At 44.2% G+C, this 13,288-nt stretch overlaps 1 protein-coding gene across 10 annotated transcripts; it reads left to right on the forward strand.

The window, feature by feature from the left end:
- Window positions 1-5: 5 nt before the first annotated feature.
- On the forward strand, window positions 6-9,484 carry CHTOP (chromatin target of PRMT1). 10 transcript variants are annotated; one of them, XM_086392782.1, is made up of 7 exons: window positions 6-285; window positions 1,419-1,500; window positions 2,808-2,961; window positions 3,575-3,658; window positions 5,459-5,645; window positions 6,467-6,604; window positions 8,253-9,484. In XM_086392782.1, exons 2-7 carry the CDS (start codon window positions 1,436-1,438, stop codon window positions 8,456-8,458), a joined length of 834 nt encoding a protein of 277 aa, XP_086248908.1. In that variant the 5' UTR covers window positions 6-285; window positions 1,419-1,435; the 3' UTR covers window positions 8,459-9,484. The 10 variants fall into 10 exon arrangements, with proteins under 10 accessions (XP_086248908.1, XP_086248909.1, XP_086248917.1 ...); XM_086392783.1 differs by having other exon boundaries at window positions 5,462-5,645; XM_086392791.1 differs by lacking the exon at window positions 3,575-3,658 and having other exon boundaries at window positions 2,808-3,117.
- Window positions 9,485-13,288: the final 3,804 nt, after the last annotated feature.

Below are 13,288 nucleotides of genomic sequence, written 5' to 3' on the forward strand. Positions count from 1 at the left end.
TGGGCGTGGCGGCCATTTTGTTTTCCACACCGAGCGGGAGTTGACGGCAGCGGCGTAGTGAAAGGAAGGAAAGAGCAGGCCGGGTGAGCAGGCGGACCGGCCGACCGGACAACCAGCCAGCAGCAACGAACTAACTTAACAATCTACCGCTTAACACATCTAACCAACCGCCCACCAAGTTAACCCGAGCCCCTCCACCGTCAACTCAGGTTCGGCCGGCCTCCGGCCCGCCTGCCGCAGCCGTGGTGGCAGCCCCGGGAGGAGCACTGGCGTCCGTTTCCTTCGGTACGTGTCTGTGGTGAGGAGGGCAGGAGTTTGGGGGAACGGAGGGGCCCGGCAGACGCGGAACAGGAGCTGGTGGGATGTGGAAGCAAATAGAGGAGTCGGAGGCCCCAAAGGGGGCGGAGCCCAGAAGAGGGAGGCGGGGGAGACCCCGAACTGGAAAACTCGTCGCGGGATTGATGGAAAAGATCGGAATTTGATAGGGATGAAAAAGGAACGTTGGCGAGTTGAGCTACGTCGGCGGTCCTTACAGGTTTGAGACGAAAGGAGGATTACACGACTTCAAGTAAAGTTGGAAAGTAATGGCGGCTTTAGGGTTAAATTTTGTGGCGCGCTCTCTGGGAGCGCACGCCCAGGGGAATGTTCGTGTAGGAAATCTTTCCTATTCCCTTCCTCCCCCAGGTCGCCAGGCCCTTGCTAATGCCCCTAACGTGATTGCGAAATTGGTATACCTGTGTCATCTCTCTAGATCAGTAGTTCTGAGTTTTAGCTGCACGTGAGAAGCAGCGAGGTAGACGTATTTTCCCTTGCTATAAATGGCTCATCCCCAGACTTCACCATCAGAGATTGTGCTTGAAATGGTGTGGGCCCAGGCTTCTGAGTGCTTTTTGTTTTGTTTTTTTAAAGCTCCTTGCCGCCAAGGTTGAGAAGGACCGCTGTTGGTAAAAAACCAGACTCTTAACAACACTTGCTTTGGGTCTGCCATTTTGGAGGCTTGGGCAGATATTTTTTGTCCTGCGGCCTTGAAACTTAAAGTGTGTGTGTTCAGTCGTGTCCTACTCTTGGCGACCCCATAGACTATAGCCCTCCAGGCTCCTCTGTCCATGGAATTTTTCAGGCAAGAATACTGGAGAGGGTTGCTATTTTCCTACTCCAGGAGATTTTCCATACCCTGGGATAGAACCCATGTCTCCTGCATTGGTAGGCGAATTCTGTACTACTGCGCCATCTGGGAAGCCCCAGGAGTTTATTAGTTTGAAGTAACTAGCTTCTGTTTCAGTACCTGAAATGAGTTTTGGTGTGATTGTTGATAGTCATCAATACAAGCCTTTTCATTCATTTTGGGGTCTTTCGGTCTTGTTGAAATGAGATAGTCGCCGTTCTGGTTTGCTCATTCTGCCCATTGTCCTTTGTAGATTCTCGGGATTTGAAGATGGCTGCACAGTCCGCGCCGAAAGTTGTGCTAAAAAGCACCACCAAGATGTCTCTAAATGAGCGGTGAGGCAGCCAACAGCAACTTCAGCTCGTTCATAAGAAAACATTACTTAAATTGGCGCTGGGGTCCAATGCACAAAAGTCTGTTTTAAACTAAATACCAACAGAAGGCTACAGACCTCTGTTCTTAGTTGCATCGTATGTGGTACACAAAACAAATTGGGCGGTTGTTTCAAAACCCCTTATCAGTAGATTTTTATATTATGCTATCTGAAATATTTATCTGGTGGGATGTATTTTAAAAAGACTCCTCACACCCTCCCTTTTCTTCACATATTTTTACGTTGATACAGGGGTGGTGCAGCTCGGTAGCATGACCCTAGCTGCAGTAGGCTTGCTGCCCAGTCCAAGGCCAGCAGTGTTGTGTCTGGCCTGTAAGAGGCAGGTAGCAAGCTAAGAATATGTCCAAAGGCCCTTGAATGTCATTCTTGGGCCTTGTAAGAGGCACTTGCTTTGCTCCATTTCACTTTCTTTCCACTCTGCTTTAGTTTGTTTTTGTTTTCAATTCTTTTACAGTTGAGTGTTCTCTTTCATCCCATTAAACTTAACTTGACAGGAGTAATAGAAGAGTGTCTTCACAAGCTCTTAGATGATTGAACTAACCTTTTCAGAAGTTATACTTTGGAGTCAGAAAAAATATATCATTTGATACAAAAAAAAGTTATAGTATTTAAAGGCACTTTCTGAGAGCTTTGTTCATTGAGTGCCTTTGACTAGTGACTTTATTAAGCTGGTATTAGCCACTAAATGATTTACTTATGTTTGTCTTTTCTGAAGCATATTTACTTCTCTTTATCTCTTAGGGTGTGTTACTCTGATTCTCTATATTTGCATATTACAAGTGACCAAATACATGCGAAAATGTGATATGCTCTTATAATTTATGTGGGTATATCATTTGCATGGGCTTTGAAGGTGCTCTTGTCCTTCCGTATATTTGCCCGTAAAATAGCACCCTCAGGTCTCCTGAGGTTTTGGCTTGCTTTGTCCGTCTTTGAAACTACATCTTCTGTCTCTTGTCATCATATCTGCTTATTGCGTGTTTTTCATGCTTTCCACCTCTAAAAGCCGTTACCTGAGCCCTTGTTATCACTTTTGATTGAATGTGCTACACTTAGCTGCATTTCTGAGTTTCTGATTCTTGCAAGTTTGTGGAAGCAGAGGAGTCTTGAACCCACATCAGCATTGATCTAAGTGTACCACTTTAAGTTCGTGGGATCTGGAGCTCCTGGTCTAGCAAGCCATGAAAATGCCAATAAATGTTTTGTAAATAGCTTTTATTTAAACATCCATTTTGTTCGACCTTGAAGCTTTACTAATATGCTGAAGAACAAACAGCCGATGCCAGTGAATATTCGGGCTTCGATGCAGCAACAGCAGCAGCTAGCCAGTGCCAGAAACAGAAGACTGGCCCAGCAGATGGAGAATAGACCCTCTGTCCAGGCAGCATTAAAACTTAAGCAGGTGAGAGCATGGGTCATAATGCTCCAGAAGCAGCTGATCTCTGTCAGGCAGTCCACTGAGGCTGTCAGGACATGATGGGTAATTATGAGGTGGCTCAGGGCAAAAGCTGAACTTCTCTGGAGGAGAGAGAACCTCAGAGGATTCCCATTTGGGCAGGTACCAATAAGTAACTTTTTGTTGTTTTTCTCTTTTAGGGAGTTTGCCATCAATGTGGCCTGTTTCTATGTTATCAATGAGTATTAATCTCTTGTTTTCTGATCCTTTGCCCGTAAGAATAGATTGACTGGCTTTTCCACAAAGAATTTTTAGTTTTCTGTTTTAGATGATCTTCAAAAGTCCTATATTCCCCATTAAATTATTTACAAATTAGGGAAATGACTTTATTCTTGCTTCCCTAGTACAGGGAATCTGAAAGGCCTCTTAGTCAAAGGTTTTCAGTGCTAAACAGTGGAAAGAGTAGGGTGACCCTCATCTCCACAGCACCTAAAGTCTTGTCAGTAAAATAGAACTACAGCACTGAGTAATTTAAGAGTTAGTGGGTTCGCTTTCAAATTTCCATTAAGAAATAATCCTATTCAGATCTGAAATAAAACCTGCTCTTTATTATTCATAGACTTTTTATGCAAGTCCGGACAGTGGCTGTGGAAGGATATGTCCAAGCTGTGGCTGGGCGTCTGGAGGGCGGTGCCATGCAACTGTAAGGACTTTAACTGGAAGCACTGCATGGCTGTGCATAAAATCAGCAGTTAAATATAACTCCCACCCCCATCCTGAACCACTGGGCTCATTGACCAAAAATAAACAAGGCCTTCTGCTTCAGCTACCTTAAGCCTTGGAGTGGCTGCATTCATCCCTGACTCAGGAAAGCAGTAAAAGGCACCACTGTTTTCTAAGAGTAAATATTAAAAATTGCTGAAGACAAGTCTGACATATTATTCAAAGGACATTTTAACAAGCTTTAAATATAATCTGTGCAGAAAGTAGCCTCTAGAGCAGTGGTGTCCCATAGAACTTGCTGTGATGATGGAAATGCTCTATCTATATCTGTGCTCTCCAGTACAGTAGCCATTAGCCACGTGACTGTTGAGCACTGAAAATATGACTAGTGTGATTGAGGGGCTTAAATTTTTTATTTTACTTTTTTAAGTTTTTTTGTGTGTAATAGCCACGTGTGGCTAGTGGATACCTTAGCCTATAGCAAGCACAGCTCTAGAGTGGAAACTAGATGGCATAGCTGACATACTTGAGCTTCTTGTTAAGGCAGAGAATAGGGTTGGTGGCAAGGCAGGACTGGGAAGGGAGAAGAACTTCTAAGTACTATATAGGCTCCCCTTAAAGCCCAGATCTTGAGAGGATATACTTGGAATGACCAAGCACAACAGACTTGTAGAATGAAGTCTTGACCTCGTGTCATTCAGAGCCTATCCCTCTGATAAGCAGTTTGTAATCTCATGCTAATAATAATTCACAGCATATGGTTGCAGAGAAAATCATTTGTAGTAACTTGTATGTGAAGCCTGAGGATACATAATTTATTTTCATTCATATTGACTTAGTGTTTTTAGGAGAACAGGTTTGCTAGGGCTTTGGTGTTCAAGGCAACACAGTCATCCATTCCTTTGAAGGAATTTAATTGTCTGAGATCTTGTTTTCATGGTTTCTCTTTGAGGGACAGATATATTGAAAAATCTGTATGGTATATCCTTGTTCTCACATGTGACCCTGAGTTTTATGATTATAGCTCAATTCTAATGCAGGTTTGGCTGGTTTTTTATGGACATATATTTGAGTTATATGTTTATTATAAATTAAAGGTCATTACACTGACTTAATGGAGCTGTTTGCAAAGGTAGACATGGAATTATCACTATTGAAAATATGTAAGGAAAGGAGATTTGACTTTTTTGTGTTTATTTACATCTTAAGGTAAAAAGTGGACCGTCTGGAGATAGATACTCAGAGGAAAAATGGACACACTGGCCTCTTTGACTGAGAAATCAAACTTGTTCTTATGTCACAAGAATTCAAATGAACTTATAATTTAAATTTTGCCCAGAGTGTGATGAACTTCCTATGGTGTTTGAGTAAGCCTTTGAAGAGAGTGGTAGTCCTTGGGCAGGTATGAATCAAGTCATATCATTGTCAACTGGTGGTTCAAAATCAGCAGAATCCACGATTTGAAATATAGTGTTCTTATTAAAACTTGCATTCCAAGTAGTGGTATATGACTTCTGTAGCCAAACTAGTGAGATAATTTGTGGTGATGCCAATTTCATGGAACCATACTCAAGCTTCTTAGAAGCTCTGGATCAAAATTCTGCTTCTCTTACACTGTGTTCTGAGGCAAAGGCTTGCTTCTGGTTTGGGATCCTTGACAGCAAGTGCAGGTTTATTTCCCACCACACAGACATCTCGCTTCTTTTTCTCTGCACTTTTAGTTGCTAAATCCCATTGGATTGCTTTTTTGATCTCAATTCCCTAACACCTTTTCTTCCAGAAGAGCTTAAAGCAGCGCCTGGGTAAGAGTAACATCCAGGCACGGTTAGGCCGACCCATAGGGGCCTTGGCCAGGGGAGCAATCGGAGGAAGAGGCCTGCCCATTATCCAGAGAGGCTTGCCCAGAGGAGGACTTCGTGGGGGACGTGCCACAAGAACCCTGCTTAGGGGCGGGATGTCGCTCCGAGGTCAGTGCTGTGTACCTGACAATTGTTCGGGACCCATCCCCTTCCCTTTTCTCTTGGGCTGCTATGGACACATTTGTTTAACATCTTTAAGCCTGAATTTGTATTAATATAATTAATAACTTTTGAAATCACGTATTTTTAATAGTGCTGCATGTCTTTTATCGATACCATTCCTTTTCTGATAATGTGCAATGGTGAGAGGCTATGACCTGCGTAACAACAGGTAATTCATGTCATCTCCATTCCATCTTAAAACACCCTGCTGCTGCTTGAATCAGAGCACGTTCAAGTTCTAGAAATAAGTCAAATTAAGAAATTTCTGGGTCTTTTGGCCTATATCTTAACTAATCATCTGTTCCTGGTTCTATTCTAGTGAAACACTGTTACACCTGGAAAAAAAGGACAAGTTGACCCATAGCTCTTAAATATATGTAACATTTTGGGCACTGTTACACTGTTCCCTGTATAGTTCTTGTCCCCTGCAAAAATATGCTAAGAGCAGGAATCATATCATTTATTTTTAAATCTATCATGATGCTAGGCACCTATCTGTGATTATTCAATATATACTTATTAATGTGTATACTTACTAATTTATTTAACTGCCAACTTCTTCCAAAAATGGATTTGTGGTCAGACTTGTTTAATTGATTGAATAAAGAGCAGCTTAATCTGTTCATACTCAGTGTGCAGCTTGCCCCACCCAACCTAAAAATTAACTGAATTAACTCTCATTTAACCCTCACCGCCTTCCTTTGGTTAGAATCTACTTTGTCTCTCTTGGATTTACCTGCATATACATTGTATGCCTCCTCTCCAAGGTCAAAACCTGCTCCGAGGTGGACGAGCCGTAGCTCCCCGAATGGGCTTAAGAAGAGGTGGTGTTCGAGGTCGTGGAGGTCCTGGGAGAGGGGGCCTAGGGCGTGGAGCTATGGGTCGTGGCGGAATCGGTGGTAGAGGTTAGTCAGCTACCAACTTCAGAGACTAGCTTCCCCTTATTTCTCTCCCTTCAAAACTCAGAGCCACCTTTCTGCACAGCTTCAAGTCATAGGCAGGCTTATTTGTTTGTCTTGTTTGTTTTATGAAACTGGCTTATATTCTAAATACACATGCTGGTAGTGTGAAAGTCTGTCATGGTTTTTCCAAGAACAGTGAGGTATGTGTTACAGAGCCAGATTATATGCAGTCTTCTTTCAGGCTCTTGCAAATTTAAAGTGTATTATTAAAATGACAAGATGGTCAGTTAAGGGTTTTATCTTTTTTTGTCCCTACCCCACCACCACACAATCCACCTCGTAGCTCAAAACCCCACTTTGAGTCTAATAATAGAGAAGAGGGGGATGAACAAAAGTAAAGCAGAGTTAAAAAGACGGTAGACTTGGAGATAGGTATTGACTGAGTTTGTGTCTCTGCAAAACCAGAGATTTTTCCATCACAGTAGAAAAAGCAAGATGGTATTGTGTCAGTTAATTAACTGACTCTTGTTGATAATCTTACCTTCAGACTTAGTGATACTTGTCTTGTGACTTCATGGCCCAGATTGGAAAAGAATTTTTAATGGTGTTGCTGTTGTTAATACCAAATCTCATGGGAGTTTTCTGGCTTAGAGCTTAGTGGAAAACTCCCAACAACACCTGTCCAGGAAAAAAATACATATATTCCTGTAGCCCCTGTGTATATTTGCTTTGGTCCTTTTAAAGTGTGTGGTGGGTCTTCCATAATTTATGACCTTGAAGTAGCCAGGGGATAATAACTGTTGAGAAAGGACATTTGATAACTTGAGGGCTTATTTTCTTCTCTCACATTATATGTTGCTTGGCTTATTGAGTGAAGTGCAAGCTAGTTTGGGTTTCAGGATGAAATAGCATGTTCAAATTATCTTGACTTGGTTTCTGAGAGAGACATCACAAGGATTTCGTGGGGAGGAGTCTAAAGTAGCTTTTCAGAAAGCTGGGTATGTTTTGTTAAGTGAATTGAAACCACCTCTCAGATAACCGTAATTGTTACAATGTGAATAGAATCAGGAGATCCAAATGGCTGGAACTAGTCCAAGTGTTTTTTCCCAACTCCCTTAATTGTTCCTATGTCAGAATAACTCCTCAGTCTCCTGACATAGGATCAGCCAGCTCCTTAGGTTTGATAAATTTGAGGAGAGATGAGCTAATTTTTCTGAAGGATCGCCAATAAAGTTTAATTTGAAAACTGTCTAGCTTCACATCCCTGTTTCTCTGTGCCCTTGTTACTTCCTCCCTATCTTACTAAATGGAGTTATCTATAATGTATTTGCATTTTAATTATAAACATAGAGTGAGTCTCAAATTTTTTAGTTTCTCCATTTTGAGATTAAGAAATTTTTAATTATCAGTTATTTTCCCTTTGATAGAATTTAAAAAATTAGCATTTAGAGATGAGCATGTAATAAGGGATTCATTATGTGTGCTTTCCATGTGTTGCTTTCTACCCAGTGTGTTTCCTGTTTTTCCAGATTTCTCCTCTTTGCCCTGCCCTTCAGCCTTTCTCAGCTAGGCCCCGCTGCTCTGAGGGGCATTTACCATTGTACCCATTAAACATACTTGTAACTGTTCTCTTCTTTTTCCTTTGGGCCAGGTCGGGGTATGATAGGTCGGGGAAGAGGGGGCTTTGGAGGCAGAGGCCGAGGCCGTGGACGAGGGAGAGGTGCCCTTGCTCGCCCTGTACTGACCAAGGAGCAGCTGGACAACCAGTTGGATGCGTACATGTCGAAAACAAAAGGACACCTGGATGCTGAGTTGGATGCCTACATGGCTCAGACAGATCCCGAAACCAATGACTGAAGCCTGCCCACCCTCCTGGAAGACTCTTGTTCAAGTCACACATCTGTAAATAACTTAGGATAACAGATGGGAAGAAAGCTGACTGATACTGAAAGGACCTATCATAATAGGCTCTGGACTGACTTGCCACCAGTTTGTGCATCTAGTGTGTTCCTTTTACTTTTTGATACTATGTTGTATGAAACCCTTTTTTTCCCCTCTGACTGGGGTTTGGTTTGGTTTTGTTATTTGGGGGGGAGGGGTTTCCTTCACCCAGACTTTTCTTTGAACATGAATGTGTTGGCCTTGTGGCTAGTACACCCTCTTCCCCCATCTGCCTCCCCTCATCTGTCATATGCTTTGACAGTCTAACATTTCCTCTGTTCATTTTGGTGCCCCCGTGAAAAAGTCCCAAAAAGAGCCCACCAGCGTTCCACCTTAATGTCTAAGTTTCTGAGAGAGAATTCTGTTTTACATTATTTTTAACAGCCTCTAAAGTGTTCAGAAAATCTGGAGCTCATAAATGCATTCTGCCACATTGATGTTTTAGTAAATTGGGAACATTGACATAGCTACAGGGCTACCAAACACGTTAATCGTGCTAGCAGCTCTGATTTAATTAAAGTTATTACCGTGTACGTTTGTACCACTTAACCATTGTGCTGGGTTGGATATGTGCACTTTCTACCCAGGAATGAGATTTATAAACCTGCCCTCTTGGTTTTGCATCATGCTCTAAGGGATGTTTTGGGGTTGGCTTAACATCCTACAAAAGAGGAGAAAGCCTTTTGGTTTGGCAGATGCCTCAGAAGGGAAAGGGCTGAAAATCGATGACAGATACCTGGTGGGAGGGGTCAGAAGATAACCTTGCTAAAGTGCTGTTGTCCTTCTGTTTACCCCAGACCAATCTTGGGCTTCTCCATTTGTTGACCCTCTTCTCAACTCCCCACGAAGGTTAAAGTTCAACCATAGTCTGTCAACTATTCAGTTTCAGTAGAATCTTTTGTTTCTGGCTCATGATAACAAGAAATTGTTCTCTCAAATCCAGCCAGGACTTTCTCTTTATTTGTTGGGCTATTTGAAATGCTATGGCCACTATAACAATATTTCAACTCTACCCCTGTAGAGTTGTGAGTCCTTCATGGTTGTATTATAATTCAGGGTGGGGAGGTTGTGAGTTTGGGGCAGAAAGTGAACAATTTTCCCTCTTTTGAATAATCCCCAAGGCAAGATTAACCGTACAAAGTAAAGTACTAACTCATTTGGTGCATAGAAAGCTCAAAAGCATTAAAGTCTCAGAAGGCAATACCTGGTACTCCCAGGACTGGTTTCCCTTTTCCCCAGTGCTGTTTAAGGGAAAAGAAGAAACTAACCACCTCCAATCAAACCAGTTACATTGAGCTACTTAGTACCCTAAACTATGTGTGTTGTTGCAGACTGGGAAGCAAATTTTGGTTGGGAAGACCTGAATTTGAATCCCTTCTATATGACCTCACCTATTTAACCTCTAGATGGGGAAGCAAGTAGTCTAGTGGTAGATGGGGGAGTTTGAAAAGACCATATGGGGTTGGGAGAGTCATGTTGACATAACCAACCTGACCCAGTTTTGAAGTTCCTATATGACAACTAAATGGAACGTGGGACTGGAGGTCTTCAGCCCAGACATACGTTGATAACCTTTACATTGTAAAGAGTAAAAGATATGTTTGTGTGGGCAAGGCTAATCTTAAAGATAGCTCCTTAGAACTCTGACTCCGAGTAGACCCCCAAGACTTTTGTTGCAGAGGTACTGATTGGCAGTGGGCAGGCTACACCTTGAGATCTTCACTTCCAGGGCTTCCTGGACATGCTTGGGAGAAAGGGCGGGAGCTGCAAGGTGAGTGGGTCCCTTTACCCTCTTCAGCCACACAGTTTGGTATGACCGAATTTCTGAGGTCCATTACCACTGTCCTTCCCAAATACTTTGAACTTAGCAGAAGATGACTAACATGCATGTGTTCTTCAGGATATTTTTAAGTTGGTATCTTTGGTCTTATCTGTAAGCCACTGAGATCTTCTGTAAGAAAAGGGGTGAAAGAGGCACTGGGGCATCCTGGGGGTGAGGGGTTGCTCTGTGGATCGCAGTGAAGCTGGGCAATGAGGTGACCACTGTAGCTTAAGCCCCCTTCTCTTCTTCTGTATCCCTCTAACCACTCCCCCTTTTTTCTCCTCCTACCTTGAAAGAATGTCCAGTGTGAGTAAAGGAGCTTCCCTGCCAGTCATGGGCCCTGCAATCCCACCTGTTGCTCACTGCAGTTCCAAATCTCCTTGAGACCTATTCCCACTTCTGCCAAACTCCGTCTTAATGAGTGCCTAGGTGGAGTCAGCCTAGCTCCTGGGTCAGCCTTTTACTCATTCATCCACCATCTGCCAAGGACTTACAGACACGAACACATCATTTGTTAGGCACTGAGAGTACAGAGAAGAGACTGATGATGGATCATTAAACTCAAGAGAAAGTTTTACAGAGAAGGGGGAAGAATATTTGAAGGAGAGAACAATAAAAAAAGGTACAGAGGTCTCAGATGTATGCCCGGGAAGGCATTCAGCAGTTCTTCATAGTAGGGTGGGGGAGACAACTGACCAGATTGAGTAGCCTGGAGCATAATTGTCTTGCTAAATACCTTTGGCTTTGTAATTTGGGTGATGGGAAGTCATTGAATTTAAGCCAGAGAGTGCCATGGGGTGATTTACACAGAATGGTGGAATATGAAAATGGGCTAAAGGGAGGAAGACCATGGAGTCTAGGAAACTGATGGGTTAGTCAAAAAAAAAAGCTGGTCTGAACCTGGACCAGCCACATCCTCAGCAGTTATCTGATGTCTGGGATTCCTGTCACAGAGGAGTCAGGGGTGACCTGAGCAACCACTGAGGAGAAGAAATGAGACATACTCCTCTTCCTGGCCTGCTCTTGCTGTCTCACTAGTTCCCTCATATGACCCCATGCCTGAGCTAAAGCCAATGGAAGTGCTGCTGCCCAAGCCAACCTTCACCACAGGTACCCACTCCCCTTGGCCTCATACCCTGGGAAGAACTAAGTGTCCAGGCAAGAGGGGCTGGCAGAGGAAGGGCTCCAGCCCCCATCAGCCCAAGTGGCAGCCCCTTTCTCCTGTCCCCAGGACCCTGGAGCCTCATCAGGTGTACTGAAACTGAGCAGCGGCCTGTGGGGCTCCCAGGCATGGAGGCATTTCTGCCCATTTAATAGGCAAGACTCCATGACCTCCCTTGCGTTCCAAAGGGCATATTCGAACAGTTGTTAATAATGAAGGGAGGAACAGCCAAGAAATCACCTGAGTCATAATTAAAGTTGAAGGGAGAGGGGCTTCCCAGGTGGCTCAGTGGTAAAGGATCCACCTGCCAATGCAGGAGACTCGAGTTCAATCCCTGGGTCAGGAAGATCTGGAGGAGGACACAGCAACCGACTCCAGTATTCTTGCCGTGATAATCCAATGGATAGAAAGAGCCTACCAGACTACAGTCCATGGGGTCACAAAAGAGACTGAGCCTGACTGAGCATACACAAGATTAAAGGGACCAGAAAAGCTCAAGATTAGTAGACCAGCCACCTGAGAGTACAAGCCCTACACACACTCTGATCTTGTCAGGGACCTTACCTTTGAACCAGTTATTAAACCCCTCATCAAGTTCTCTGGAGGGGAGACACAGAAGCCCACTGGTCCCCTTTGCCTGGCAAAGCAAGAAAGCTATCGTTTTCTGCTTCACCCAAGACACTGGGATTTGATTCACTGGCACCAGTGTACAGAGAGGCCGAGCTTTGGGCAACAGTACTCACCTATCAGCAGTGACCAGCACCCAGACCAGCACTGTAAGTGGGGCAGGCCTGGTGGGAGGCTCCTAGAAGGAGGCACGGGGCCCAGAGAGGCTGGGACCTGGGAGGAGACCTTGTCTGGCCTGGCCTGGCCTCTGTGTCCCCTCTCCTGTCCATCCCACTGCAACCCCAGGCCTCCCACTACCTCTCCCACTGATTCTCCAGGCAATGTGAAGAAGGCCAAGGGCACCCAATCTTCCAGTTCCCTAGGGACTTTTAAGAACCTACCACCTGCTCCCTCTCGTTCCCCCCAAACACTCACATATAGACAGGTGTCACAATAGGGGTATATCATCTTTCTAATCCTGGACCTTCTCCGGGCAACACCTCTAGCTTCTTAATTAGGAAATCTCCACATCTCCAAACTCATGTTCTGCTTCTAACTTTTAGTTGGTAGCGCCAAGGGGAGAGGTGTTGAGGGGCCGCTGGATGGCCTACACTCTTGCCTAAAAGGGCTTTCTGATCTCACCATACCCATTCTAGTGACTCACCCAGGCAGGATGATCCCCGCCCACCCCCCCAACCCCCCAAGGGTAGAGTCTGAGGCCCAGGATGGCTCTGGGACCTGTGACGGTGGCAGCAATCTACCACCAACCACCAGACAGGGCCTCTTACTGTGTGAGCAGACCAGTAGACCTGTGGTATCTATGGTACCATGAAACCTCTTTAAAGGATTCTCTTGATTCCCCCTTTAGTCTTGGTTTGATTTCTTTACCTTTTAGTGTAAGGTGACTATCAGTTTAAGATTTAAACACATCTATGGGTTACCAAGTCCAAACTCACTCTGCTCGCCAGACAACAGGCCAACGAACCCAAGAGACAAGGTGTTGAGGCAAGGAATATTACTTCAATCAGAAAGTCGGCTGACCAAGAAAATGGTAGATTAATGTCTCAAAATGACCATCTTGTCAGGGTCTGGATGCCAGGCTTTTATAGAACCAAAAATGGAAGTTGTGAGGAGCTAAAGTCAAAAGGCAGACTAG

Source organism: Bos grunniens, chromosome 3 (assembly GCF_055505025.1).
Source record: "Bos grunniens cultivar Pamir isolate PY7600 chromosome 3, Bosgru_T2T1.0, whole genome shotgun sequence".
NCBI classification, from domain to species: domain Eukaryota; kingdom Metazoa; phylum Chordata; class Mammalia; order Artiodactyla; family Bovidae; genus Bos; species Bos grunniens.

Coding starts and splice junctions, on each gene's coding strand:
- CHTOP (XM_086392782.1), top strand. CDS start 1,436: ATGGCTGCACAGTCCGCGCCGAAAGTTGTGCTAAAAAGCACCACCAAG. Junction 1,501..2,807: donor AAGATGTCTCTAAATGAGCG/GTGAGGCAGCCA, acceptor TCGACCTTGAAG/CTTTACTAATATGCTGAAGA. Junction 2,962..3,574: donor CAGCATTAAAACTTAAGCAG/GTGAGAGCATGG, acceptor TATTATTCATAG/ACTTTTTATGCAAGTCCGGA.